This window comes from Eptesicus fuscus, chromosome 2, assembly GCF_027574615.1.
Source record: "Eptesicus fuscus isolate TK198812 chromosome 2, DD_ASM_mEF_20220401, whole genome shotgun sequence".
In the NCBI taxonomy this organism is placed as follows: Eukaryota; Metazoa; Chordata; class Mammalia; order Chiroptera; family Vespertilionidae; genus Eptesicus; species Eptesicus fuscus.
The window spans coordinates 116,105,483-116,132,469 of NC_072474.1; the positions used below are offsets into that span (position 1 = coordinate 116,105,483).

At 56.0% G+C, this 26,987-nt stretch overlaps 1 protein-coding gene across 1 annotated transcript in view; it reads right to left on the reverse strand.

Annotated features, from left to right (window-relative positions):
• Positions 1-26,987, reverse strand: part of HTT (huntingtin) — a 95,909-nt gene that overhangs the window by 43,905 nt on the left and 25,017 nt on the right. The window contains exons 9-26 of the mRNA XM_054708427.1: positions 26,761-26,965; positions 25,762-25,809; positions 23,348-23,428; positions 21,338-21,699; positions 20,663-20,813; positions 20,356-20,471; positions 18,761-18,872; positions 18,402-18,539; positions 17,513-17,671; positions 17,328-17,425; positions 15,707-15,846; positions 14,678-14,741; positions 14,356-14,456; positions 11,728-11,874; positions 10,309-10,429; positions 7,153-7,229; positions 5,736-5,887; positions 3,218-3,420 (exon numbers count right to left, since the gene is read on the reverse strand). Coding sequence (XP_054564402.1) covers positions 3,218-3,420; positions 5,736-5,887; positions 7,153-7,229; positions 10,309-10,429; positions 11,728-11,874; positions 14,356-14,456; positions 14,678-14,741; positions 15,707-15,846; positions 17,328-17,425; positions 17,513-17,671; positions 18,402-18,539; positions 18,761-18,872; positions 20,356-20,471; positions 20,663-20,813; positions 21,338-21,699; positions 23,348-23,428; positions 25,762-25,809; positions 26,761-26,965 — 2,475 coding nt within the window. The remainder of the gene's footprint in view (positions 1-3,217; positions 3,421-5,735; positions 5,888-7,152; positions 7,230-10,308; positions 10,430-11,727; positions 11,875-14,355; positions 14,457-14,677; positions 14,742-15,706; positions 15,847-17,327; positions 17,426-17,512; positions 17,672-18,401; positions 18,540-18,760; positions 18,873-20,355; positions 20,472-20,662; positions 20,814-21,337; positions 21,700-23,347; positions 23,429-25,761; positions 25,810-26,760; positions 26,966-26,987) is intronic.

Here is a 26,987-nt window from a genome sequence, read left to right on the forward strand (position 1 = left end):
ACTGCGGTCTGCTGCCTGTGGCTCACCCGCTGAGAAGCATCCACCCAGAGCTCATCTTCTCTTCGAATCCACCCATGGAGCTCAGAAGCTGCAGAGCCGTGTCCATCCCCAACCCTCGCCCCGCGCGGTGGGTGTGGACAGCACTTCCTGACAGGCACCTCCCAGAGCAGCGCCCGGAGCCTTCTCCGGGAGCCACGTCTTAAACTCCATCTTCCAGGTGAGGAGGCTCGCAGGGGAGGTGACTGAGCGGAGGTCACAGCTGAGGGCACAGAGCTGGTGGCCCACAGGCTGCGGAGCGCCCCGGCTCCCAGCCCGCAGGGGGCAGCGAGGATGCCGACAGCCTGGACCCCAGGCCCCAGCTGGGCCCTCACTCGGGATCTCAGAGAACTCACCGTGCCCGTCAGCGTGAGGCCCGCAAAGCGGACGTGATGGCTGTGGGCCGGGGAGGACTGGAGAGCAGCACAGAGGACTGCCCTGGGGACACGCTAAGGGGAGGGGCCAGGCACGCAAGACACCGGTGTGACTCCACGTACATGAATGTCGCAACAGGCACCTCCCCACAGAAATGGGAAGGCCAGGGTTGCCGGGAGCCAGGGGGCAGGGGGGCTGAAGGGTGACGGCTAACGGGCACAGCGTTCCTGTCTGGGTTCTAAAACTGACTGCAGGGGCGGCCAAGCGACCCTGTGGGCACTGAAGAGCGGCCCGCACACTGCGGGGGAGGCCGGGGCGTGGATCGTGCCAACTGCATCACACCAACGTGCTGCTTCTCCCGATGAGACGCTCTGTCCGTCTGGCCCGAGCAGTGGCAGTGAACGAGGAAACAGCCTGTGTTCCTGGGTGTGTGCATGTGCATGTGCACGGTGTGAGTATAGGTGTGCACACGTATACGTACATGTATGTAAGTGGTTCCTCGTGCGATACTTAGTAGGGAAAACAAGGGACTTGGGGCGAGAATGAAGAGTTGCAATGACGCCCACGTTCCCAACTTTACAAAACACAAAGTGGGCTCGGCCGGCGGGGCTCAGGGGCTGAGCATCAGCCTATGAGCCAGGAGGTCATGGTTCAATTCCCAGTCAGGGCACAGGCCCGGGTTGCAGGGTTGATCCCCTGTGAGGGGCGTGCAGGAGGCAGCCTACCAATGATTCTCTCTCATCATTGATGTTTCTCTCTCTCTCCCTCTCTCTTCCTCCCTGAAACCAATAAAAACATTAAAAAACACACACGAGCCCTAACCGGTGTGGCTCAGTGGATAGAGCGTCGGCCTGCGGACTGGAAGGTCCCAGGTTCGATTCTGGTCAGGGGCATGTACCTTGGTTGCGGGCACATCCCCAGTAGGGGGTGTGCAGGAGGCAGCTGATCGATGTTTCTCTCTCATCGATGATTCTAACTCTCTATCCCTCTCCCTTCCTCTCTGTAAAAAATCAGTAAAATATACATTTAAAAAACAAAACAAACATGGCACACAAAGTGAGAGGAGCGGGGCTGGCGCAGACGGTGGGCCGCGCCAGGTCTGGGCTGTCGTGAAGCGCCAGGCAGAAGTGCCGTGGGGCAGCGGACCACACAGGACTGGTGCCCGCCAGGCCTGGGGCCTCTGATGCTTAGATGCTGCCTGGCTCCGCCTGCCCACACGAGAGCCACTGTCTACAAGTGGCTACTGAAATGCAAACGCAGTGACAGACAACATCAGAAGTTCAATAGCCCTGTGCACTGCCGATGGGAATGCAAATTGGAAAACATTAAAAATGGAGCTACCGTATGACCCAGCAACGCCACTCCTGGGACACAGCCCAAGAAACCCACACGCTAACTGGAAAGGGCATACCCCTCTGTGCTCACCGCCGTCTGTACAGCAGCCAAGACACGGGCACAGTCCCAGTGCCCCCTGCCATGAGCGGGTAAGAAGCCGTGGTGCGTGCATACAATGGAACACCACCCAGCGGGTAAGGAGAATGAAGTCTTACCATCTGCAACAACATGGATGGCTCTAGAGGCTAGGACGCCGAGTGAAATGAGTCAGACAAAGACAAATACCATATGATCTCACTCACACGTGGATCCAGAACACAGAATAAGTGAACAAACTCACAGATAAGAGAACAGTGATGGCTGCCAGAGGGGAGGGGGACTGGGGTCTGGGTGGAAACGGGGAGGGCTAAGAAGTACAGATTGGTAGACAGACGATCTGGGGAGGGGAGGTTCAGCCGGGGAATATGGGCAATAACGCTGCAGTCACTGTGCTCAGTGCCGGGTGGGGACAGAGTTGTCAGGAGGGTCACGTCATACGTTATAGAAATGTGTAACCGCTGTAATTTCCGCCTGGAACTGATGGTGATGTCAACTGTACTTGAAAAGAAGAAGTTGTTCCTTAGCCACAGTGCTGCATGTCAAGGGCACGTGCCACTCTCCCGGCAGGCACAGATGTGGCACGTTTCCATGGTTACAGAGCATGATGCAGGACAGAGCGCGGAAAGCATTCATGGTGGGCAAAGACCACACCTGGGACACGCCCGGAACAGAAGGGTCAGGGAAGCAAGAGCCGATCAGAAGCCAGCAGGAGGGAATGTTCCAGGGCAGGAGGGACACTGAGGAGGGGGGCGGGGGGGCACGGGACCGAGAAGCACCCACGAGGTTCAAAGACTGACCTGGCAGGAGGGCTGCTGGGGAGAGTGTGGCACAAACCAGACCTGCGGCTAAAGAGTGGGTGTGGGCGGTGACCGAGGCCCGCAAAGAGCCCCGCGAGAGGGCCAGTGTCAGGCCGTGCGGAGCCGGGGGCGGGGGGGGCGGGGGAAGGAAGAGGCTGCGATGGAGACAGCAAGAGGGGAGCAGGAGGTGCAGAGGTGAGTGCGCTGCGCTCTCGGAAACCCACGTGGGAAGAGCGGGCCGTGTGTGGAGCTGCTGTCACTGACCGCACTCACAGAAGGCAGTGTTTGCCGACACCAGGAGCGCGGCCAGGGCCGTGCCAGCACCCCAAACCTGCTTCCTGCTACCGGCGAACGCCCACTGAGCTAGCTTTAGCTTTGCCCTCGGAGGCAGCGGTACTTGAGGACGAGGCCAGAGGGCTCCGAATTGGATGATGGCATTTTGTATGAAATTCCGAGTCACAACATGAGCAATTTTGCTCACGTAAAGCACAGAGTACGGGACCGACGGCTGGGCACACGCAGGCGTGCCTGAAGCCGCCGTCCACTGCACGGCAACGGCCCGGGCCCGAGGTTACCTTCCCCGCGGGTCCAGGCGCCACCTCGTCCAGCACGTGGGCGCAGATGTTGATCACCTTCAGCAGGTGGGAGAAGAGCTGCTCCACCATGGGCACCAGGCTCCGGTCCCCCAGCGCGGGCCACGCCTCCTCCTGCTTGGCGGCCGCCGGGGCGGCCTCTTCCTCGGCGGCCCAGGAACTCCTCAGAGATCGGGGGGCACTGGCTGTGACACAGGCACAGGTGTTAGCTCCACCCCCGCGGCGGGCGGGACAGAGAGCACTTGGGAAACGCGGCAGTCAGACCCATCCACACCGCACCGCTCCACCTGCCAGTCAACTGATACCTCAAGTCCACCAGGAAACTGGCATTTCCCCCCAAAGCATGCTCCAATTTCCACGCCGGTCACCGTCACACCCCCACCGAGTGGCAGTGACCCGGGGGGCGGCCCCGCGTGCACTCGCGCCTCACTCTCTCCCGCCGCCTGCTCCTGCACTGCCACGTCCTGCTGACTCGCTCTTCCCCTAACGACAGCCTGAACCTCCCAGTCCCCCTCCTCCACCCCGTCAGGGCGCGGAGTGGCCCTTCCAAACCACAGGAGGGCCCAGCAGGTGAGTACTGCTACCACCAGCCAGCAACACAGGAATTCATCAGCAGTAACACACGATCACTCTGATGTGCATACTCACAACTGTCAGCCTCCTTTTTTTGGTCATTTTTTAAAAATTTAAACTCTTTACTGTTGAAAGTATTACATGTCTCCTTGTTCCCCCATTGACCTCTCCCTGGCCGCTCCTACCCCATCTCAGCCCCCTACTGTCTGTGTCCATTGGCTATGTTTATATGCATACTAGTACATACAAGTCCTTTGGTTGATCTCTTACCCCTCACCCTCCCCTGCCTTCCCTCTGAGATGCTTGTCTCTGGATCTGTTTTTGTTCACCAGTTTATGTTCATTATATTCCACAAATGAGTGAGATCATGTGACATTTATCTTTCTCTGACTGGCTTATTTCACTTAGCAAAATGCTCTCCATGTCCATCGATGCTGTTGCGAATGGTAAGAATTCCTTCTATTTTACAGCAGCATAGTATTCCTTTGTGTAGAGGTTACACCGTTTTCTAATCCACTCATCTGCTGATGGGCACTTAGGCTGTTTCTAAATCTTAGCTATGAACATAGCGGTGAATATATCCTTCTGCTGGGTGTTTCTGGTTTCTTGGGATATATTCCTAGAAGTGGGATCACTGGGTCAAATGGCAGTTCCATATTTAACTTTTTGAGGAAACTCCATACTGTTCTCCACAGTGGCTGCACCAGTCTGCATCCCCACCAGCAGTGCACGAGGGTTCCTTTTTCTCCGCATCCTCGCCAGCACTTGTCGTTTGTTGATTTGTTGATGGTAGCCATTCTGACAGGTGTGAGGTGGTACCGCATTGTTGTTTTGATTTGCATCTCTCGGATGATTAGTGACTTTGAGCATGTTTTCAAAAGTCTCTTGGCCTTCTGTATGCCCTCTTTCAAAAAATGTCTATTTAGGTCCTTTGCCCATTTTTTATTGGATTATCTTCCTTTTGTTAAGTTGTATGAGTTCCTGGTAAATGTTGGAGATTAAACCCTTATCGGAGATAACATTGGCAAATGTGCTCTCCCATGCAGTGGGCTTTCTTGTTTTGTTGGTGGTTTCTTTTGCTGTGCAGAAGCTTTTTATTTTGATGTAGTCCCATTTGTTTATTTTCTCCTTAGTTTCCACTGTCCTAGGAGATGTATGGGTAAAGATTGCTACAATATATGTCTGCTATTTTGCTGCCTATGGAGTCTTCTAAGAATTTTATGATTTCCCGTCTTACATTTCAGTCCTTTATCCATTTTGAGTTTATTTTTGTGTATGCTGTAAGTTGGTGGTCCGGTTTCATTTTTTTGCATGTATCTGTCCAATTATCCCAACACCATTTATTGAAGAGACTGTCTTGACTCCATTGTATGCTCTTGCCTCCTTTGTCGAACATTAATTGAGCATAATGGCTTGGGTCGATTTCTGGGCTCTGTTCTGCACACCTACTTTTGAACAGAGTGTATTCTTGTATGACCTGTCACTAATTGTTTAATTAGTAGCAGCAGTAACCCACGTTTGCCCACCCGTCCTAATTCGCCTGTAGGTCCCGTTCACGAAGCCCCTCAATGGCCTCCGCAGCAAGCAGGACAGTCCTCCTGTGGACGCTGGGCCCCCACACATCGTCCTTTCTTACCACCCCGCTGCTGAGACCGTGCCTGGCCCATGTGCCCCTAACCGGAAGTGAGAAAGGAGCCTGCCTGCGCCTCTGCAGGGGCTCCACTGGGAAAGGGCTCCACTGGGACACTGGACACAGACTAGCTGCCGACAGCACACGCCTACGCACGGAGGCAACGTCTGACGTCAGGAACCCGTTGTCGCTCGCAGCGACCTCAGCACTTTTCCCTCCTATGCTCACTGCCCCGCCCCTCACAAGGAAATCAAGAGCTAAAGACCCGAGGTCCCTGTTTCAACTCAGAACCATTACCTGCGAGCAAGTTCCCGGCCAAGATCAAGGCATCCTGATGGGCGGCGAGGTCCAACGGGAACCACGCGGACGAGAGCAGGGTCAGGATCACCGTGGCCATCCCGACAGTACAGCTCTTCCTGGACTCGTCCGAGGCGCTCAGAGGGGGCACTCTGGGGGCAGATGTGGGCGAGGTCATGTTACAGAAACATTTTAAAGCAAACGCTCTTCTTTTATTTTATTGATTGTTTTAGATTGGAGCAAGGAAGGGGGAGAGAGAAATGCCAATGTGAGTAAAACATCCACCGTCTGCCTCCTGCACACTCCCTACCGAGGATCGAGCCTGCAGCCCCGGCATGGGCCCGCCAGTCCGCACCGGCACCCTCGGCTCATGGGATGACGCCCGCCAGCCGAGCGTACTGGTCAGCGCCAAAGCAAGCAGCCTGGCTTCCCTCCGACCCAGAAGGCCTGTCACTGGCCCTGCACACCAGCTCGGCAAGCGACCTGACGATCAACTGGCCTCTTTCCTGGGACCCACAGCTCTGCACACCCCACCGGAGACGTGGGAGCCGGCGGCCGAGCTGAGCAGAGCGTCTTGTGGCTTTGCCCTCTCTCGCCTCGGAGCACCGGCACTCAGGGCAGGAGCAGGGCGGGCTACGACTGAAACTGCAGCTGCTTGAAGGTACTTGTTGCCAGGAAATCGTCACCCCAGAGGGAGCGCCCTCCACGTGGGCGAGGCTCCCTGGCCGGGCGCTGACGCACGATGGGCGGGGCTGCCCAGCGTGACGTGAGCCGTGTTTGCGCAACAGCAGCTCCCTCACTCCGCTGCTGGGACAGCCCGCAGGGCCGCACGCTGGACACCCCACTGGACACCCCGCCTGCAGCACAGCATCCCTCCGCCCACTCCTGTGGCCACCGCACGTCCGCAGTGGGTCACGTTAGCTTTTAAACAAAAATGCTTCTACATGTTTCATACGTAGTGACTAATTCTAAAGAGAAGCAGGCCAGTTAGCAGTCTTTATGCCCTGGCCCAAGGGCAAAGTGTGTATCATCCTGTACACCAAGAGGATGCAGGTCAATCCCTGGTCGGTGCGTATAAGAGGCACTCCCATCGTGTCCACGTTTTTCTCTTCTCCCCCCTCCTCCTCTCTAAAATCAATAAAAACGGGTCCTCGGTGAGGATAAGAAAAGGGAGTCTTGGCCAGCACACGGGTTCTTGTAGCTGAGCCTCCACAGGCCGAGGAGGGAGCCTGACGCCCGTCCCTCGGAACCAGCCTGGTGTTGCCCAGCGGCTCCTGCCACCCCTCCCAACACCAACAGCACCTGTGGGGCCTCCCCAGGCCCAGGGGACCAAGGACCGCACAGGGAAGAAACAGGGCCCCAAGAAGTCCGTTCGTATCACCTACTGCAGACGCCACGTGCCGAGAAAAACACTTACCCACAATGCCACCCGAGGCTCCAGGTGCAGACCGGAAAGGCGGTCGAAAGGAGACACAAAGCTTCACAGCACCCGAACTGGAGAGGAAGGATAACGAAGTCACCGGAACACAAAAAGCTTCTTCAACCGAGCCTCCTCCCCCACGCTTCACAGACGCACAGATCGTGTCTACCGCCGGACAGTGGGCCCGCGCCGGCAGGCCCTTCGCCTGGAGCTGCAGTTGTCCTGGCCTCCCCCGCCTGCCCTGTCCCCATCCTTCCCCCTCCCCTTGCCTGCACTACCCCCCGTCCTCCCCCTCCCCCTGCATGTATATCCCCCACCCTTACCCCTCCCCCTGCCTGTATATCCCCCACCCTTACCCCTCCCCCTGCCTGTACATCCCCCACCCTTACCCCTCCCCCTGCCTGTACATCCCCCACCCTTACCCCTCCCCCTCCCCGCACTACCCCCAGTCCTCCCCCTCCCCCTGCATGTACATCCCCTACCCTTAACCCTCCCCCTGCCTGCACAGCCCCCAGCCCTCCCCCTGGCTGCACTGCCCCCTGCCTTCCCACTCTGTCCAGCTGGTATGTCCATCCCCAGACCAGACTACAGGAACTGCAGGCAGGGTCCCCTCTGTCTTACAGCCTGAGCCTAGAACAATGCCTGACACGCAGAGGCCACAATAAATACAAACATAGAACGTTTACGATACTTCGAACAAAGCAAAGGGAAACCAAACTGGAGAGCCCACACCATCTTAGGTCTGAAAGGCAAGTCAAGGCTGATCAGGACTCATCTTGAGTTCCCAAGAAAAATCACTCATCCTAAATCGATTTTGGCAATTTTCTGCCTGTCATTTTCCTGAGTATGAGAAACCTATATCCTCCTATATAATAAAAGGGTAATATGCAAATAGGCCAAAAGCAGAACAACCAACCAATCAAAGCATGATATGCTAAGGCTGCTCAAGCACTCGCTATGACGTGCATTGACCACCAGGGAGCAGACAGTCGACCAGTCGACCAGTCGCTATGACGTGCACTGACCACTAGAGGGCAGCTGCTCCAACCGGTAGGTTAGCTTGCTGCTGGGGTCCGGCGGATTGGGACTGAGTGAGATGGGCCAGACACGCCCTGGAGCCCTCCCACAGTACCTCCCCGGCCCAATCGTGCACCAGTGGGGTCCCTCAGCCTAGCCTGCACCCTCTCGTAATCCGGGACCCCTCGGGGGATGATGGAGAGCCGGTTTCAGCTCGATCCCGTAGGCCACCCCCTTGGGAGGGCGCCAGATGCAGGGCTCATGGCTGGTGAGCACTGCTGCAGCGTGAGCCTCTCCCGATCGGGACTGATTGGGTGTGAGCCCGCGGCAGGCACAGTGGGGCCGGGATGAATGGGAGCAGCAGGTAAGACCTGCAGGCGGCGTAGGACTGTGGGTTTCAGCCCGATCCCTGCAGGCCACCCAGAGGAACCCCACCTGTGCACAAATTCGTGCACCAGGCCTCTAGTCTATATTATAAAAGCCTAAGTGACCATCACGGCAGAACAACCAGAAAGACCGGTCGCCATGATGCGCACTGACCACCAGGGGGCAGACGCTCAATGCAGGAGCTGCCCCTGGTGGTCATTGCGCTCCCACAGGGGGAGCCCCGCTCAGCCAGAAGCCGGGCTCATGGCCGGTGAGCGCAGCGGTGGTGGTGGGAGCCTCTCCCGTCTCCACAGCAGTGCTAAGGAGCAGCAAGCCAAGTGCAAGCCGAGCAGTAAGGAACAGCGAGCAGGCAGGTGGTAAGGAGCGAGGGGTCCTGGACTGCGAGAGGTCCAGGCCCGGGCCTCTAGGATATATGTATGTGTGTATATGTATATACATGTTAGTATTTCTCAACACTTGGACCTGACTACACACAAGCGTGCAGTTTTGAATTGTGCCTTTTTTCTCTCAATATTACAAGTCAGGTTATATCTCTGTAAACTGCTGAAAATTCTCCAAGCATCATATTAATAAGGTGTATAATAAATGCACTACCATCTACACTGAATTTAGTCATAATCAGAACTCAATCATTCTTGGATTCTGGGATATTATGGTTCATTTCCAATTTCAGCATCATAAATCCTGATAAAAATAATTATGTTATACAAAATCCTTGTTGGCATATCTGGTTTTTACCCCTTAGTATATACTACAAAGTCATGAGTCAGTTATATGAGAGACAGTTTAAACTTCTGATAAAACACATTCAAATTATGATAGTTTTTATTTTGACTTTTATGTCTTCCTGTATTGGCTGAATTTTTTACGAACATTTGCTACTTTGAAATAAACTAAGATTTTGTTCAAAGAATCACAGTTTCTTAGGAAGCCCCACTTATGAGTCTAACATCATCTCGCCATTAAGAACTGACCTGCCCTAGCTGGTTTGGCTCTGGAGAGAGCACTGGCCTGCACACAGAAGGGTCCGGGTTCTATTCTGATCAAGGGCACATGCCCGGATCATGGGCTTGATCCCCAGGACGGGGCATGCACGAGGCAGCTGATTCATGATTCTCTCTCATCATTGATGTTTCTTTTTTCTTTTTAAAAAAATATATGTTATTGATTTTTTTACAGAGAGGAAGGGAGATAATTAGAAACACCGATGAGAGAGAAACATCGATCAGCTGCCTCCTGCACACCTCCTACTGGGGATGTGCCCGCAACCAAGGTACATGCCCTTGACCGGAATCGAACCTGGGACCTTTCAGTCTGCAGGCCAATGCTCTAGCCACTGAGCCAAACCAGTTAGGACTGATGTTTCTATCTCTCTCTCTCTCCCCCTCTCCCTTCCTCTCTGAAATCAATAAAAATATATTTAAAAAAAAACAAAGAAAGAACTGACCTTATGGTCCTGGTCAGTGGCTCAGTGGTTAGTGTCAGCCCTCACACCAAAGGGTCTCGGGTTTGATTCCCAGCCAAGAGCATGTACTTGGGTTGTAGGTGTGACCCCTGACCCAGTTGTGGCCCAGAGGCAACCAATCAATGTGTCGCTCTCTCTCCCTTCCCCCTTCCCTCCCTTCCATTCTCTCTAAAAATCATTGGAAAAAATATCCTTGGGTAAGAATTAACAACAACAAAAAAGAACTGGCCTTACAAAGGAGCACAAATGAATGTCATTGAGCCCGGCCACCGAAGGAGACTCACCGTGAGCGCACGTGTGGTGGCGGTGACGAGCTGGTGAGACACGGCCGCAATGACTCTGGACAGGTTGTTTTCCATGGTGACGTCTGTGATGCTGGGCAGTAAGTTATAGCCTCTATATATTCTGATGAGAAAAGGATGGAGTCTTAAAATGTATTCTTAGAGCTTACGACATTTTCAAAATTCAAATGGCATTTAGAAGTTTAAGATTAAAGGCTACAAGAAGTTAAAACAGTCTTGGCTTTTAAATTAAAGAAAGACTAGAAATAAAGTGGCCATCCTATATAATAAAAGCCTAATATGCTAAGTGTCTGGTTGTACAGTCGGCCGTTCAACCAATCAAAGTAACATGCTAACGATATGCTAAGGCGGCTCAACTGCTCGCTATGACGTGCACTGACCACTAGGGGGAAGACAGTTGACCGGTCAACCAGTCACTATGACGTGCACTGACCACCAGGGGGCAGACACTCTGACCAGTAGGTTAGCTTGCTGCTGGGGTCTGGCCAATCAGGACTGAGCAAGACAAGCCAAACACACTCTGGAGACCTCCCACGGTCCCTCCCCAGCAGGCCAACCTCTCATATCCCTCCCCGGCCCTGATCGTGCATCAGTGGGATCCCTCAGCTTGGCCTGCTCCCTCTCACAATCTGGGACCCCTAGGGGGATGTCTGAGATGAGAGCTGGTTTCGGCCCAACCCATCAGGCCAGGCCGAGGGGGCCCACTGGCGCACGAATTCGTGCACCGGGCCTCTAGTTATTCTATAAAAAAATGGCTGAGCTCTGGCAGGTGTGAGTCAGTTGTTTGAAGCTTTGTCCCATACACCAAAAGGTGGCAGGTTCAACTCCCTGTCGGGCACACACCCAGGTTGCAGGTTCCATCTCTGGTCGGGGATGCATGTGGGAGGCAACTGATCCATGTGTCTCTCTCACATCAATATTTCTCTTCTCTTTTCACTTTTTCTCTCTCTCTTTCTCTCCCTTCTCCCTCCCTCCCTCCCTTCCTTCCACTCTAAAAATCAATGGAAAAAATATCCTCAGGTGAGGATTAACAAAAAAATAAATAAAAGTAAATAAATAGCCCACTCATCTAAAAATTAAAGGGCATAGGCAAGACAAACAAAGGGAAACATCCCATGGCCACGTTTTAGATAAGACAGCATCAGAGTCCTACAGAGGAATACACTCAGTACGCGGCTCGTGCTGAACTGAAGTTTGCGGTGTCACTGCTGCGTGACTCGGCGAGCGTAAGGAGGTGGGAACTAAATCCTGAAAAAGAACAAATACTATCAAAGGAAGATGATCTGCTCAAACACCTTCACCTAAACACTGTGGGGTTTTCGTCCTAGAAAGTCCGGTTTAGATGCAAGCTCTAAGGCAAGGCACCGGGAAGGGTGCTTTCCTGACGGGCTGGTGGCGTACCTGGTTATGGTGCTGACGGAGAAGTGGGAGGCGGGCTGCGCCTCGTGCATGAGAAGCTTCAGGTAGACACTGCTCTGGTCTCTGGCCACGGCCACGACGGGGTCCGCCTGCCCCTGGTCGCACTTGTAGAACAGCTTTGGGACAAGCCTGACATGAAAGGGAGGCTGCTCACTGAGGAAGCATGGACACCCCTGCGGCTCCCCACCCCTCGGTCAGGGTGGCTAGGCCTCCAGCATGTCTGCCCCAGAGCCCACTTCTCTTTCCAGGGGGCGTTCTCAGCATGTCGGGGGATCTCCCATCACAGGCCACACCCTCACCAGGCTACACGGAGCCCAAAGCAGAACCCAGGGGACTCTCCCAGCGGTCAGGGGGGCTCCTTTCTGCATCCACGTGCGGAGCGTTTTGTGGGGTTTGCGTGAGTGCGTGGACTCCCACGCTGGCAGGAGGGGCGCAGAACTTTTAGAAACAATCACTATTTTACTTGCAAACCCCAGTATCTTTCCTCTATGGAGACTTGGTCATTAAGCACAATTCTTCAAGGTATAAAATTGCAATCGTTTTCAGAAAATGGTAAAGATCCAAAATCTTTGACCAGGCAAGTCATACAAACCCAGTAAAGGCAGTGAAAGCTACTCCGCACAGGTCACTGCGAAATGCAAATGACGGCACTGGAAGCGGAAAGATGTCACCAAATTCCACTGGTTTTCTTTGAGTGGTTTGGTTGCAAAGGTTTTTATTTACTTTTTTATATTTTCCTTAGATTTTGTTCAGTAAACATGTTATTTATTTAAAAGAAATACCAGTTTCTTCCTAAACAACTGACACATGTTTAACTTGCTCTGAAACATGTTGGTGAGCAGAACGGGGCACAACCACAGTCCCGCATGGGAGTGAAACCGGCCTGTTGCAGGGGCACCAAAACCCACAGAGCCCACTGCCAGGACCCACCACGAGAATGAAAACCTAAGTCCACACAAAGGCTCGGGGGCCGACGCTCACGGCAACGTGCCTCACCGGCACTGAGCAGCAGAAATGAGAGTGACCGGCACCGGGTGAGCGAGCGCACAGAACACACGGCCCGTGAGGGCTGCTCTCCCGCGCCTGCTGCAGCACCTGCCGCCCAGACCCACGCGGGAGAAGCCAGGGCAGCAGCCCAGCTACCCTACGGCCCCGATGACAGAAACGGTCCAAGAGCCAACCTCGGAGGGAGACAGGGCGCAGCTCCTGGTGCCTGGGCTGCGGGCGGGAACTGGAGTGTGCCAATGGGCACCGGGATCCTTTGGGGCGATGCAAACGTTCTACACCTGGACTGGGTGATGGCTACACAGTCCGTAAAGGCACTGAAGACCTTTTCATTGGACATTGAAGACACATCACTTTACCGCCTGTAAATTACACCTCAAAAAGCCCTTAGAAAAAATTTAAGATCATCCAAAAGCTTGGCCTTAGTAACTCAACTTCCAAAAGCTATGCAGGAACATTTCTGTGTAGCAGCGTTGACTGGAAGGAACACGGCTCAGTATTTAAATGAAAGAGCTTCAGCCCCGGCTGGTGGCACGCGGCAGGTGGTGCCGCTCTGCACACCAAAAGGTCACGGTTCTATTCCTCGTCAGGGCACGTACCCGGGTTGTGGGCATGATTACCGGTTGGGATTCAGGCAGGAGGCAACTGATTGATGTGTCTTTCTCTCCCTCTCCCTCTCTTCCTTTCTCTCTCTCTAAAAAAATAAAAAATAAATAAAAGAAAAAAGATAACTTTAATATCCAACCAAATGATCTATCTAATAATAGGATAATAAGCAAATTGGTCAGGACGCTGTCACGTAGCAACCGATCAGGAGGCTGCATCCCCGCCCCCTGCGCCGGCCTGGAGACATGAGGCTCACGTCCCCAATCCCAGCAACGGGACCCGGGATGTGAGGCTCGCGTCCCCGCCCCCTGCACCAGCCCGGGGGTTGCAGGCACCGGGAGAGGCCCCTCTGCCGCGGGCCCAGCCGGGGGTCCGCAGGCCTCCCCCGGCTCCGGCCTACCTCTTTGGGGCAATCCATCGAGGAGCCCCGGGTAGGTGGGCAGGGCCTACCACTTTGGGGCGATGGATCGCAGGGCCCCCACACTGGGAGAGGACACAGGCCAGGCTGGGGACCGACCCCCCCCCCCAGTGCACGAATTTCGTGCACCGGGCCACTAGTATTTATATAAAGGCTTATCACAATCACATAGTAAAAACTGGCACTAGTTAAAATTTCTCTTCTAGAAGAGTATTTGATAACAGGAAGTTGCTAATATATTAAGTGGAAATTACTAGATTACAAAACTGTATATATTTTGTCCCAATTACAGAGCAAAATGTGAAGCGATCATCTCCCAGTGGTAGAAGGGAAGGCGACTGCCTACACTCAAAAATTTGGGTGTGCAACTTCGGCCTCGGGTCAGTGCCCTGCTGTGTCGGTGACGTTTTAGGCTCATGGCAGTGAGCAGCTGCTTTCTCGATCCTTTAGGAGGAGCTGGAAGTGACTGCAAACGATGCGGGAATGCTGCCCTCTGGCCTCAGAACGTTCCCGTCCCCGCCTCATACCATTTGGTGCTTTCACCGGAAAAGTGACCCAAGAGAAAAGACGCTGGCAAATACCTCACTAGCGAAGCGGCGGCAACGTGCCGCACTCGGGGGTCTTCGTCCCCCAGCAGGCAGAGGACCACGCTGTGGAGCACCCGCTCCTGCAGCTTCAGAAGCTGTGCAGGGAGAGAAGAGGCGGCGCTGGGCTTACCTAGGTTTGGTCAGCTGCTTGGGCGAGGCAGCGAGGAAGGACGCGCGACCAGCAGCTCAAGCTCACACCACGCAGTCACAACTGGCATGAGGGAGCCGGCTTAAGCCAGGCAGCACGCGTCAGCCACTCCCCGCCGGGACGATGGCTGCGGAGGTGACACACGCCCCGCGGGAACGCGCAGCTTACCCCTGTGTAATGGTGAGCCCCTCTGTGAAGGTGTTCAGCTTTTGCTTCCAGGAAGCTCACCAACCTGACGAAAGAAACGTTTCTCAATGAGAGACTCCACCCCTCCGCAAGCACCTGGCGGCGGCGGGACGCTGACAGACCCACCGTGAGGGCAGGCCGCCGGGGGTCAGTCCAGGCGCGGGAGCCGGGGAGCCGGGCAGCACTCACTCACTAAATGGTGGGAAGACTACCGTGTCACATCCTCTCCTAATTCTAGACTCTGCCAATCACATGTGCTGAGGACACTGCTTTTCTTCAAAAGCAGCACCGGCGTGTGTTATTTTGAAAGCCTCAGGGCCTGCAGACTTAGCTGTGGGAGGGGCTGCACCTCCCGCCCCCGGGCCGCGGCCCAGCAGTGCTCACGCCCCATGCTGTGGCCCCTCCGAGGGGTACAGGGGAGACAACCCCTAATTCTCAGAGATGTTCCGAGGATGCAGCAAATGCCCGCAGGGGCGGCCAGCACGCGCCTGGCACAGACCAGCCTCAAGATGGTGCTTCGAGTCCCTGGTAAGAAAGGAACCTTCCTCTGACAGAACCTGAGCTCCTCCGGGACCGTGAGAGATGCAGCCCCTCCAGCTCCCGCTCCGCACGGAGCAGCCCTCTGACCCACGTCGGGGCGGGGAGCCCGCTCCTCCGGACCAGAACTGACCCGGCTCCGAGGGGAAGTCCCCGGGCTCTTCCCTCCCCAGACGCCTCAGGCCTGAGACCCGGCGCTGCCCTCGGCTGCGCGGAGGGTCTGAGAGGGCCCAGCTCCAAGCCCCTCGGGTTCTGGGGCACAGGCGCACGCCTCCTCACCAGCAGCGGCTCCCTGTGACTCTCAGACCTAGGGAGTCCCCTGGTGATACTCGCTACCTGGCTCCCTGGCGACTCTACCGCCCGGGTTAGCTAGCGACGCTCACTCCGTGGGGCTCGCTGGTGACCATCACCACCTGCACCAAGGGCCCAGGCCTTCGGATGCCCCGCGCCCTGCGAGGGGCCCGCTGCCCGCACCTGAAGTCCGTCTCTGCAAGTGTCTCCAGCAGCTCCGTCCTCACCAGCCAGTAGGAGCTGCTCCGCAGGCTCAGCACGTCGGTGATCAGCTGCAGCCCCAGGTCGCTGTAGCTGCTGCTGCAGAGGCTCATGACGCAGTGCTGGGAAGCAAGGCCACGTGACGGCGTCAGAAGCTCCACACACTTGCACACACTGGTCCACGTGCACCTCACGGCACACACATCCACGTGCACATCACTCCCACACACTGGTCCACGTGCACCTCCCACACACTGGTCCACGTGCACCTCACACGCACACTGGTCCACGTGCACCTCACACACACTGGTCCACGTGCACATCACTCGCATACTGGTCCACGTGCACATCACTCCCACACACTGGTCCACGTGCACATCACTCCCACACACTGGTCCACGTGCACATCACTCCCACACACTGGTCCACGTGCACCTCACTCGCACACTGGTCCACGTGCACATCACTCGCATACTGGTCCACGTGCACATCACGCACACACTCGTCCACGTGCACATCACTCACACACTCATCCACATGCACATCACGCACACACTCGTCCACGTGCACATCACTCGCATACTGGTCCACGTGTACATCTCGCAGACACTGGTCCACGTGCACATCACTCGCATACTGGTCCACGTGCACATCACGCACACACTCGTCCACGTGCACATCACTCGCATACTCCACATGCACATCACACACACACTGGTCCACGTGCACATCACACACACACTGGTCCACGTGCACATCACTCGCATACTGGTCCATGTGTACATCTCGCAGACACTGGTCCACGTGCACATCACGCACACACTCGTCCACGTGCACATCACGCACACACTCGTCCACGTGCACATCACTCGCATACTGGTCCACGTGCACATCTCGCACACACTCGTCCGTGTGCTCAGAGACGTTTGCGATAACATGCTTTACCTCAGCAAACTTGAGTTTCAAAGTGTGTCCCTGTCATATAATTTCGTTTTCCTTTTCCTCCATTTCTGCCGCGGTCACGGCCTCTCCTCCCAGACACCCATCCCATGAGCATTCATCAGCAGGAAGAGGGAGTGGCACCATCACCCGCCACTGCCACACATCTGAGACCAGGGCCAGCCCCGCCCCTCGCCCTTCCTGACGTCACTGCGTGCTCACAGTGCGGCGGGTGACGCGGGTGATTATGAGCCAGGTGGACATAAAGGCTGCCCACTGCCAGGCAAGGACGGGCCGCTGTCACAAACAGAGGTGACTACCGGCCTCCAAGCCTCCCTCGCACTCTGTGTCCTATGGCCTCAGGGAGTTGTCATTTTTAATTCAACAGGTTTGACACTCAGTCAGCAAGATCTACTTCTACGTACACTCTTTAGAAAAAGGTGCATTTCAAACCAGCTAACCCCATGAGGATATTCTGAGAATCGAAACTTTTAAGGCAGTCCATTAAACCGTAAGTTTACCGGCAACGGTTTGTTCCTAAAGCAAAGCGATGGATACACAGCCGTTTATTCTTGTTGGCAACGTTGCGTGTCTGCACACGTGCAAGCTTAACTGTACTAACGGGAAGGTTCCCAACACGCAAAGGGAGGTTCCCGGCGCTCACCCGCACAGCTGCACACGCCAACTTGCAAGTAACAGACGACTCATCCTTCAGCGTCTTCTGCAGCAGAGGAATGCAGTCCACCAGAGAAAACGTGTTTCCTGAACGGAGCAAGCCACAAACGCCTTCATGTGAACTTGAACTTGGCAATGACACCCAGAGGGCAGTCCTCAGAAACTGGCCGCTACCTGTGAGAGCTCGAACGGAGCCCAGCCAGTCCCCCACCTGGAAGCGGGACCTGCTGAGGATGGAGCAGATGAGCGTCCCGCAGAGGATGGCCGTGGCCCCGCGGACCTGCGGGTCTCCGTGATCGATGTAGCTGAGGACGTCTGAGACGTACTGCTCCTCTGCGGGGACAAAGGCCAGCCACTGTCAAAGTCCACGTCAACTTCCCAGCAAAGCCAACAAGGGGCGGGCGGTCCATCCAGGAAGGCAGGACTAGGGTAACACTGGAGCGTGTTTAGGCCTGAAAACTCTAGATTCAAGATGGCCGTCAACACAACAGGTTATAACTCCAGGTTGCCAGCCAATAAGCAAAATTCTAACTTTTTACTTCATGACAGATTAGGAAAACTCAAACTAGTCCACAGTTACCTCACACAAATTCAAAAGCACACGTCTGTCCCTGCCCAGAGAGAGAGGAAGGTAAGGCGAGAGGAGAATTTCAGAAGTGCCACTCTGCCCACCACGCGCTCCGTAACGAGGCAAGTCCCAGAGCGCGCGACCGGGACGGGTGGCCGGGGCCTCGGCCGCTCTCAGCCCCCACGTGTCTGAGTGCGAGCATCTGCTTGTGCTATAAACTTTGATTACACACAGATCTGTGCTTTCGGTAAAATCTACGGCGTCAACTGGACCTTATGTTCCCAGAACTGGACTGTGTCGCTGTGAGCATTCCAACTAAACACGCGAGGACAGCTGACACTGCGGTGTGCGCTGGACGGAGCCCCGCAGAGCGAGGCTGGTTAGCGCGGGGGACCCGCGGCCCGCCTCCGAAGACAGGCAGGACGGTGAGTCTCCCAGGGAAGGCAGGCGCGGGCGCAGGGCTGAGCGCAGGAGCGCGATGGAGGGGCTGTGTACCGGGGCGCTCCGCGGCGTCCAGGGGGGTTCTGTACAGCTTGCTGAAGAAGGACTCCGGGTAAAGGGCCACCGCGGCGCCGACACAGCTGAGCGCCAGCGCCTTCACGCTCACACGCACGTCCCTGTCCGAAACCAACGCTGCAAAGGAACCACCTGGGTGTCACCTTCGGCTTCAAAGCAGCAAACGTTTAGTTTCCAAAAAAGCAAGACCAGACCCACTGAAGCAGCTGCCCCGCCCCCACTCCCCGGCGATCAGTAAACCCACGCCCACGCTCACCAGCCTCGCTCATCGCCGGGCCCGACAGGGCAGCCGGTGCGGAAACCTAGGGATCCGTCTCGGCACCGGCCCCCACCCTTACCGTTTCTTTCCCCCGTCAGCAAAAACGAAGCAGCTAAGAGGCGGACGCAGTGGGTGAGGGGCGCAGAAGCGCCGTCGTCAGGCTGCCCGATGTCACCTTTGATGCGGCAGGGCTGGACAGAGAAACCGACGCTTGCTTGTCTGATGACAGAACACACGTCCACCCACCAGCTCCTGCGGCAGGGCTCCCGCGCGCAGTAGGCGCTGCTGGGGACACAGGTGCCGCCTCTCTGCCACGTGCACACCTGGCTCACAGGCCGCGGCGAGAGGCAGGCACCACCAGGGCCGCGTGGGCTGCGGCAGGGACGACGCAGCGTGCAGAGGGCGCGGGCAGGGGCTGCTGGGGAAGCACAGCACCGCCACCAGCGAGGGGACGCGGCGGCCCCGGAGCTGGGAGGAGCCCGAGGCTCCGCGGGAGGAGCCTGCGTGGGGACCTAAAGTGACGAGGGAGGCTGCACGGGGCACTGAGCGCCGCTAGGGGCTGAGCACCAACTATTTCTTGCCCTCAGGCATTTACAATTCCCTGGGAGGGTAGGCAGCTCCTCAGAAAGCTACGTTAGAATTACCACTGACCCAGCCATCCCACCAGGAACCGAAACCAGGACCTCGAAGAGACACCGGCACCCCCATGACCACGGCACCGCCATCCACAATGGCCAAAAGGTGGAAGGAGCCCAGTGGCCCTTGTGGATGGAGAGAAACAAAATGTGGCCACACACAGAATGGAACACGAGGCCACGTTTAAAAGGCAGGGAATGCGACACCTGCTACCAGATGGGGGGCCGTGAGGACGGGGTGCTCCGTGCCGTGAGGGAGGGAGTCCCACAAAAGGGCAACATTGCAGGGTCCCACATAGGGGAGGCCCTGGGGTGTCAATCCAGGGAGCGCACGCTGAGGAGGGAGGCTGGGGCTGAGGAGGAGGCTGGGGCTGAGGAGGGAGGCTCCGGCTGAGGAGGGAGGACTGGGGCTGAGGAGGGAGGCTGGGGCTGAGGAGGGAGACTCCAGGCTGAGGAGGGAGGAGACTCCGGCTGAGGAGGGAGGCTCCGGCTGAGGAGGGAGGACTGGGGCTGAGGAGGGAGGCTGGGGCTGAGGAGGGAGGACTGGGGCTGAGGAGGGAGGACTGGGGCTGAGGAGGGAGGCTGGGGCTGAGGAGGGAGGCTGGGGCTGAGGAGGGAGACTCCAGGCTGAGGAGGGAGGACTGGGGCTGAGGAGGGAGGACTGGGGCTGCAGTGTCCGGGGACAGAGCTTCCGTGTGGGAGGTGAGGAAGCCGGGAGACGGATGTGGTGGCAGTCAACAACGTGGATGCACTTAATGCCATGAACTGGCAAGTCTGACGTTCCGGGGGTTCTACCACAACAAACAAACCAGCAAACCGATCCAAAGGGACAAAAGCAAGAAACACTGCGCGGCCCTGCGGGTGGTCAAGTGAATGGTCCCTGAAGGCGGGGAGGCAGACAGGCTAGTGGGGGTTGCTCCAGGGAGGAGGCTTCGGAGGTTCTCCAGGACAGGCGGGGGGGCGGGGGGGGGGGCGCGGGGGGGGGGGGAGCAAGTGACAGACAGCCCAGGGACCACTCTACTGCGCCTGAGCCTCTCACCTTGTCCTGATCCCCTGGGTCGGCAGCGTCCTCTCTGGACACACACCTGTCCACACTGCTGTCCGAGGGCTGCCTCCTGTGGCCCGTGCTTTTCAGTAAATGTGCCTGCTGAAGGGCTTCAAACACAGCATCAGGGTCAGTGACAAACCTCCCGTTCCACACGCACTCAGAGTCAGGTGAACGGAGGCGTCAGGTCAAGGAAAAGGGCGATGGCCCCTGGACGTTCCTCCTCACCCACAACCCAGAACAGACACTCGGGACTTCTTCCCGGGCGCGAAGACAAACGAAGATGGTGGGGCCCACATACCTGCGGACGCGGCTGTGAAGGCGGCGGAGTCCTCGGGAAGGCCCACGGGCGGCTCCTCCTCCTCCTCCTCCTCCTCCTCCTCCTCCTCCTCCTCCTCCGGCGGTGCCCCGAGCTGCATCCCCAGGTCCTGGCTGTCGGCGCCGTCTAACACCTGGACGGTCAAAGGGGCTGTGAGGCTCTGAACTGCCATCCCCGAGGACAAGCCCTAACTCCGGAGGGCAAAGGCGAGAACCACACGGTGACGGTGACGGGCCGTCCTGCAGCCAGAGGCCACCCTCACAGGCACACAGATGCATGCGCCACCCTGTCCAAGCTCGCCGAGCTCGGCACCACTGCGCTACAAAAGCTGTAACTCTAGAAACTCCAGTCTGGAAATCTCTATTTGTTAAAGTTTTACCAGAGGAGGATATCTTTTTCCCCATTGATTTTCTTTTTAGAGAAAGGGTGAGGGGGGGAGGTAGATGGATGTGAGAGAGGTTTCAGCAGAGTCCACATCACCTAACCTAACTCTGCCCCATTCCACACAGACGCGGGCCACTCCGCAGCGCAGGTCTCAGAAGGGCTTGGAGCTGAGCGGGGGCCTCTGCGCTGTCAGTGGGTCGGACGGGACGAGGGTTGAGGTCTGGGCCTCCAGGGGGCCCCTATGCAGACACCAGGTGCGCCCTCCCCACTTACGATTTCGGAACTGTCTGAAGGGGTCACGGCTGAGTCGGGCCCCTCGGTGGTGGTCTGAGAGCTGTCGCTGAGCGGGGAGGAGGCCTGGGTCCCATCGTTCAGGTCCATGGCCGGGTCGGACGGGACCGCGCTGATCTGGCTGGAGCTGTGGCTTAAGATATCCTCCTCGTCCCCGTCGGTGGCGGCACTCGCCAAGTCGCAGCCGGTCAGATCCACCGAGTCCGGCTGTAGCGTGTGCTGTGAGCGGGGCTGCTCGGTGATGATGTCGTGACCCGTGGAGTCAGCCGCGGAGCTGACAGAGCCCGGAGTGGAGACCCCAGAAGAGGCAGCCAGCTCGCCGCAGATCTCGCCCTTGACTGAGGCTGGAGACAAAGGCCAGGAAAACATCCGCCAGGGATCAAGTGTTTGCAAATACCCTCCAACTCACTGTCACTATTTTAACAGCAAAAACCCTAAATACAGTGAAAACGTGAACTAGGATATTTCAAAAGCAGGACAACAGTGCATCCTTTAAACATGATCACAACCGCATCCACTGTTACTGCCCTTTCACCATGTTACCGAGTCGTATTAAAGAGGTCGGGTCAGCCCTGGCTGGTGTGGCTCAATGGGTAGAGTGTCAGCCTGCGGACTGAAGGGTCCCAGGTTCCATTCTGGTCAAGGACACATGCCTGGGTTGTGGGCTTGGTCCCCAGTAGGGGACGTGCAGGAGGCAGCCGATCAATGATTCTTTCTCATCACTGATGTTTCTCTCTCTCTTCTCCCTCTCCCTTCCTCTCTGAAATCAATAAAGATATATTTTTAAAACTATATGTTTAAAGAGGTCGGGTCAGAGCAGACACCTGGGACAGCTGCAGTGTTCCCACAGGTGCTCACTGCAGCTCAGCTGCGGCAGCAGCGCCGCCACTTCAAGTCCTCCGCGGCCGCTGGGCCTTGCGGGGAGTGCGGCTCCCGCAGCGGGGCAGAGCCACGCTCACAGCCCCCGCCGGCACTCTGGGCAAGCAGTGCTCAGAAGCAAGGACGGCAAATTCACCATCGCTTGGAGTGGCCTTTCCTCCTCCTCAGACCCTGCTCCAGATCCCTACGCCCTCCTTTCCCCTGCAGCACAAACGGGCACCTTTTCCTCGTTTACGTTTTGACCCCCAAGAAATCTACACCCACATCAGTGATGGCGAACCTATGACACGCGTGTCAGCACTGACACGCGCAGCCATTTCTGATGACACGCGGCCGTGTGCCGAGGATGAAACATTTGCTGCTCCTGAGGATGAAACATTTGCGACTAGAGTCTTGGAGTTAGTTTTTCCTCAAAGTGACACACCACCCGCGTTATGCTCAGTTTGTGGCGAAGTTTGGCACACCGAGCTCAGAAGGCTGCCCGTCACTGGCCCACAGGAACCACCACAGAGACCGCACCACGGTCAGCAGTGCCGCTCCTGGAAGCCAGGGCTCAGAGCACGGGAGCTGCGTTATTACAGCAACTTTACTTTTGTAATTAGAACATTGATTTCTAGTTTGTAAAATAAATGAATACATAATCACCATTGGGATGATTCAGATATTCCTTCCCAAATAAGTTACCTAAAAACATTCTTTCAAATAGAATTATACAACCCAAACCATTCTCATTTAATCCAATTATTAGTATCTTAGTCAATACTCATCCTTTAAGAGGAGAATAAAGAATCTCATTACATAACTACCTGTGAACAAATGTAGAATTCTTCTTAAATTATCTGTAGACAATTTTTAATCCCTTTCCCCCTCACAACCCAGCAGTTCACTTTACCCACCACCTCCTACTCAAAAAGACGTACGCTCAGGAGTAGAAACCTAATTTAAAGCAGGAAAACAGCAAATATCTGATGCAAGGAAACACACACTTTTCCAAGTGAGCACTATAAAAGGCCTGAATTCTCCCCCACGAGCAGCTGGCTTCACACTGCCCCGGAGCAGGGGAGGGGGGCCGGGGCAGGAGGGAAGTGGCCCCCACGTCACCCCGAGAGCTACCTGCGAAGGCCGGGCTGCTGCCCTCCGACCGGGACTCGGAGTCCTCCTCCAAGGCGGCCGCTTCCCCGAGGAGCACCTTCCCTAGGAGAGAGAGCGCCGTGAGCGGGGGAGGACTCGGAGCGGCGCATGTGGAGGACGCTCTGGCCTGGAGGCGGACAGGGCCAGAGGCCTGGGGCAGGAGAGCATCAGCGAGTCCACAAAAGCGGGAAGCGGGCGTCTGGGCCGGAGCTGCAGAGCTCCGGGACAACTACAAACACTCACCGTCAGTTACTCATCCCCTTTAACCTCAAAACGGCAATTATGGCCAGAGCCACTTCCGTCCGCCCTGGGGATGTTCCTGTCGCACCTCCAATGGCGGGCCAAAATTACACATGTAATTCTATTCCTAGGGGCCATTTTATTTTATTATCTTTTAATTGGCTAGATTCTAAGGTTAACCATAACTCAAGCACTGTACAACCTGGGAGGGTGAAATAATATTTCATCTTTTGCAAAGTTCGAAAAATACATTTTACTGTTTATAGTTTTCAGACTATATATTCATATAAAAAAACCCAAAAGTTCTAATGTGACGTAACTGGACTCCTTAAATCTCACGGTCACATTACACACCAATGTCATCAAATGGCAGGGACTGACCCATCACTGGCAACGGCCAATCTCACTGCCCGTTAGGAACAGGGCACGGTGTGACCACTTCCCCAGCGTACACCCGTGGGACACGAAAGGCGAAGTAAAAGCACACAGGAGACCCGGAGGGGAGTGACGGGACAGCCAGGCGGCTGACTCCTGCGTAAGGGGTCCTGTGCCCCAGCCAGGGCTGCGCCGGGAGAAAGCCAGCAGGGCCGCCTCAGGTGCCCCGGGACGGGGCTGCACATCTGTCCCCAGGAGCCCTCCCCCGTCGGAGATCCGCCTGCCGGGCGCCTGCCTCCAGGGCGCCTGCCGGGCACACCCCCAGCCTCACCGGGCCCTGCCTCCAAAACAAGCCTACCTCTGTCTCTCTCAGATAGCGCAGGTTTCATTTGAAAAAAGAATTTTGAGGCTGCAACAAAGACGTTGGAAACTACAGCCCTGACTGAAAACCAACATAAAACAAAGAACTGGGAAAGCAAAGAGCCTGAGCCTGCCCCAGGTCCTGGCGGGAGACAACCAGCCACTCGTCCACCATCGGGGCCTTCCCACCATCGGGGGAGCGGGGAGCACGGGAACTCCCGCAGGCCCCAGGAGAGACTGGCTCCCCAACCACCTTCGTGCTCACCCAAACCTCAAAGCCCCTGCAGTGTCCCACACCGTGCGGCCCAATCGCAGCCTCCAAGTCCGTCTGGGAAATGCTCCGCTTAGCCACGCCACGTCTACAGGCAGCCCTCGGGTCACGTCGGACTCCGGGACGTCGTCTCATGGTTACGTCGCCATCTCCCATTTATTTATTAAGAAAGTTCCGTCATTGTGACGTGTGTACATAGGCCCCTTATGTTTTTCATTACTATTTCCCACAAGTAAAGGTCAGGAACTGCTCTCTTTCTTTTAATTGTCTTGACTGTGTCAGGCCATCCGGGCTGTGTGTGTGCTCCATGTGAGGGCCCAGGTGCTCATGGAGGTGGGCTCCGGCTCACGGCGAAAATCGCGTTACGTCGCCGGAGGAGCGGATCTCCGACGGAACCCGAGGACCTACTGTATTCCTGTAAAGATGGCATTCAACTGCCAATAACATTAGGCATCGGGCTCTCAAATACACACAATACTCATGACACAAAAGAATGAGTATGTTGTTTGCCAATTACACCTCAGTTTTAAAAAAAAATAATTAGTCTTTTAAGATTTCAAAATAAAAAATGGCAGCAATTATTTCCTATAGAAATCTAGACTGGAAAAGAAAATAAATGCTGTTGCAAAGTGATAACATGTACCAAAACTGTCAGATTTTATTAGAAACACTTTGATCTAATAAAAATAATTAATTGTATCAGCACACTTCGGCCTGTACAAAGCCAAATATGGTTGGAATGCCCCAGGCCCAAACTAACTAATTAGCCATCGTTCTTTCTAACAGGAAACAAACTGGCTGGGAGGAGGGTTACCTTAGCAAACATAACGCACTGCGCAGCAGCAGCAGCAAAGCAGGCCGCCTGCGGGGAATGAATCTGACCAGACGGCAGCCACACCCTTAGCTCAGGACCCACAGGCCGTGGCCAAGGACACAGGGAGGCCCAGGGCTGCAGCAGGAACCCGGGCCTTTACAGGAAGCTCTGCCCAGCCCTGGCCCGAAGGCGGCGAGTTCCTGACAGCAATTCAGCAATTCTGACGGGCAGTGTGGAAGCGCCCTGCCAGGCCCGCCCCAGCAGCATGCACCCACAGGCAAAGCATCAGGGAAACAGAAAATCAGCCAGGCCCAGACTGATTTCTGAAATAATCACCTCTTTGTTTTCTGGAAAGGACAGGGCTGCATGAAGAACCCCCTCCGGCTGTAAATCACAAAAGAATGACAGATGAAAGTAAGGCAGCAAGCTGTTGAAATTCAGAGGAATTCAAATATTTTCAAAAAGCCTGATTCAACTTTAAAGCCAGAGAATATATGAACATATTTCCAAAAGGCAGCGCTCCGCTTTAATTTTGACATGAAAATTACATTACCACTCAAACACACGTATAGCTCAGGCCTAACATGTCCAGAGTGCATATACAGTGCACTTAAAAAGCCAAGTTAAAACCATCAGAAATCTCAGACTGTTTGGTCAACTAATAATCAAGTATAAATTCTCGTTAGGAACAACCATTGGGAATGAGTATTTCGGCGATTATTTGTAAGGCGTGCATTCCGCAGAGAAAAGGTTCTTCAGTACAAGGACAGGGAACAGGCACATGACCATTTTCTGCTCCTGGCACGTGCACGCACACACACACACACACACACGTGTGCACACATGCGCGCGCACACTGCACTAAATGGACCGCACACCACAAGACTGAGGAGAGGCCGGGAGAGATGGAAACCCCCCAGGAGCTGCGACCCAAGGCTCCCGTCTACCCCAGCTCCTAGGGGCGTCTCCATGGCAGGCAGGGCCACTGCTGCAGGAAAATCAGTGGGCGGGGGGCGGGGGGGGGGGCAGCAGCATCGGGTGGCTCGGGGCCCCCAGAACAAGCACAGTGGGAGCAGCGCCCGGCAGGCGAGGACAGCAAACAGACCCAGAGGGCAGCAGAACCAAAAGCCCTGGAGGACCTGGGATCCCATCTCTGGCGAAGTGACAGAGGACAGGCCTTGGGGTCTCCCGCGGCACGTTCACTCCCAGACAGACAGATGCCACCTGGAGGCCCATCTTCACCTCCCCTTCCCCCCATCAGTTCCCCTGCAGTCATCACTGCCTTGGCCCAGACCCAAGCGGGGGGAGCATTCCTGCCCCCGGCTCAGCACTCACCTATCAGCTCCACGATGCTCCCGCTGCGGCTTCGGCTGCCGGGCTCCTGGCTGGGCGCGCTGAGCTGCGCCAGGCCGCCCGGTGTGGTCAGGGCGCGCAGCAGCTCGGGGGGCGGGGTCCGGAGGAGCTGCTGCAGGAGCTCCAGCGCCCCGGTCACCACGTTGTGGTCCGGGTGCTGCGCGTAGCGCAGGGTCAGCTCGTACACCTGGAGGGGAAGACGGGCGGCT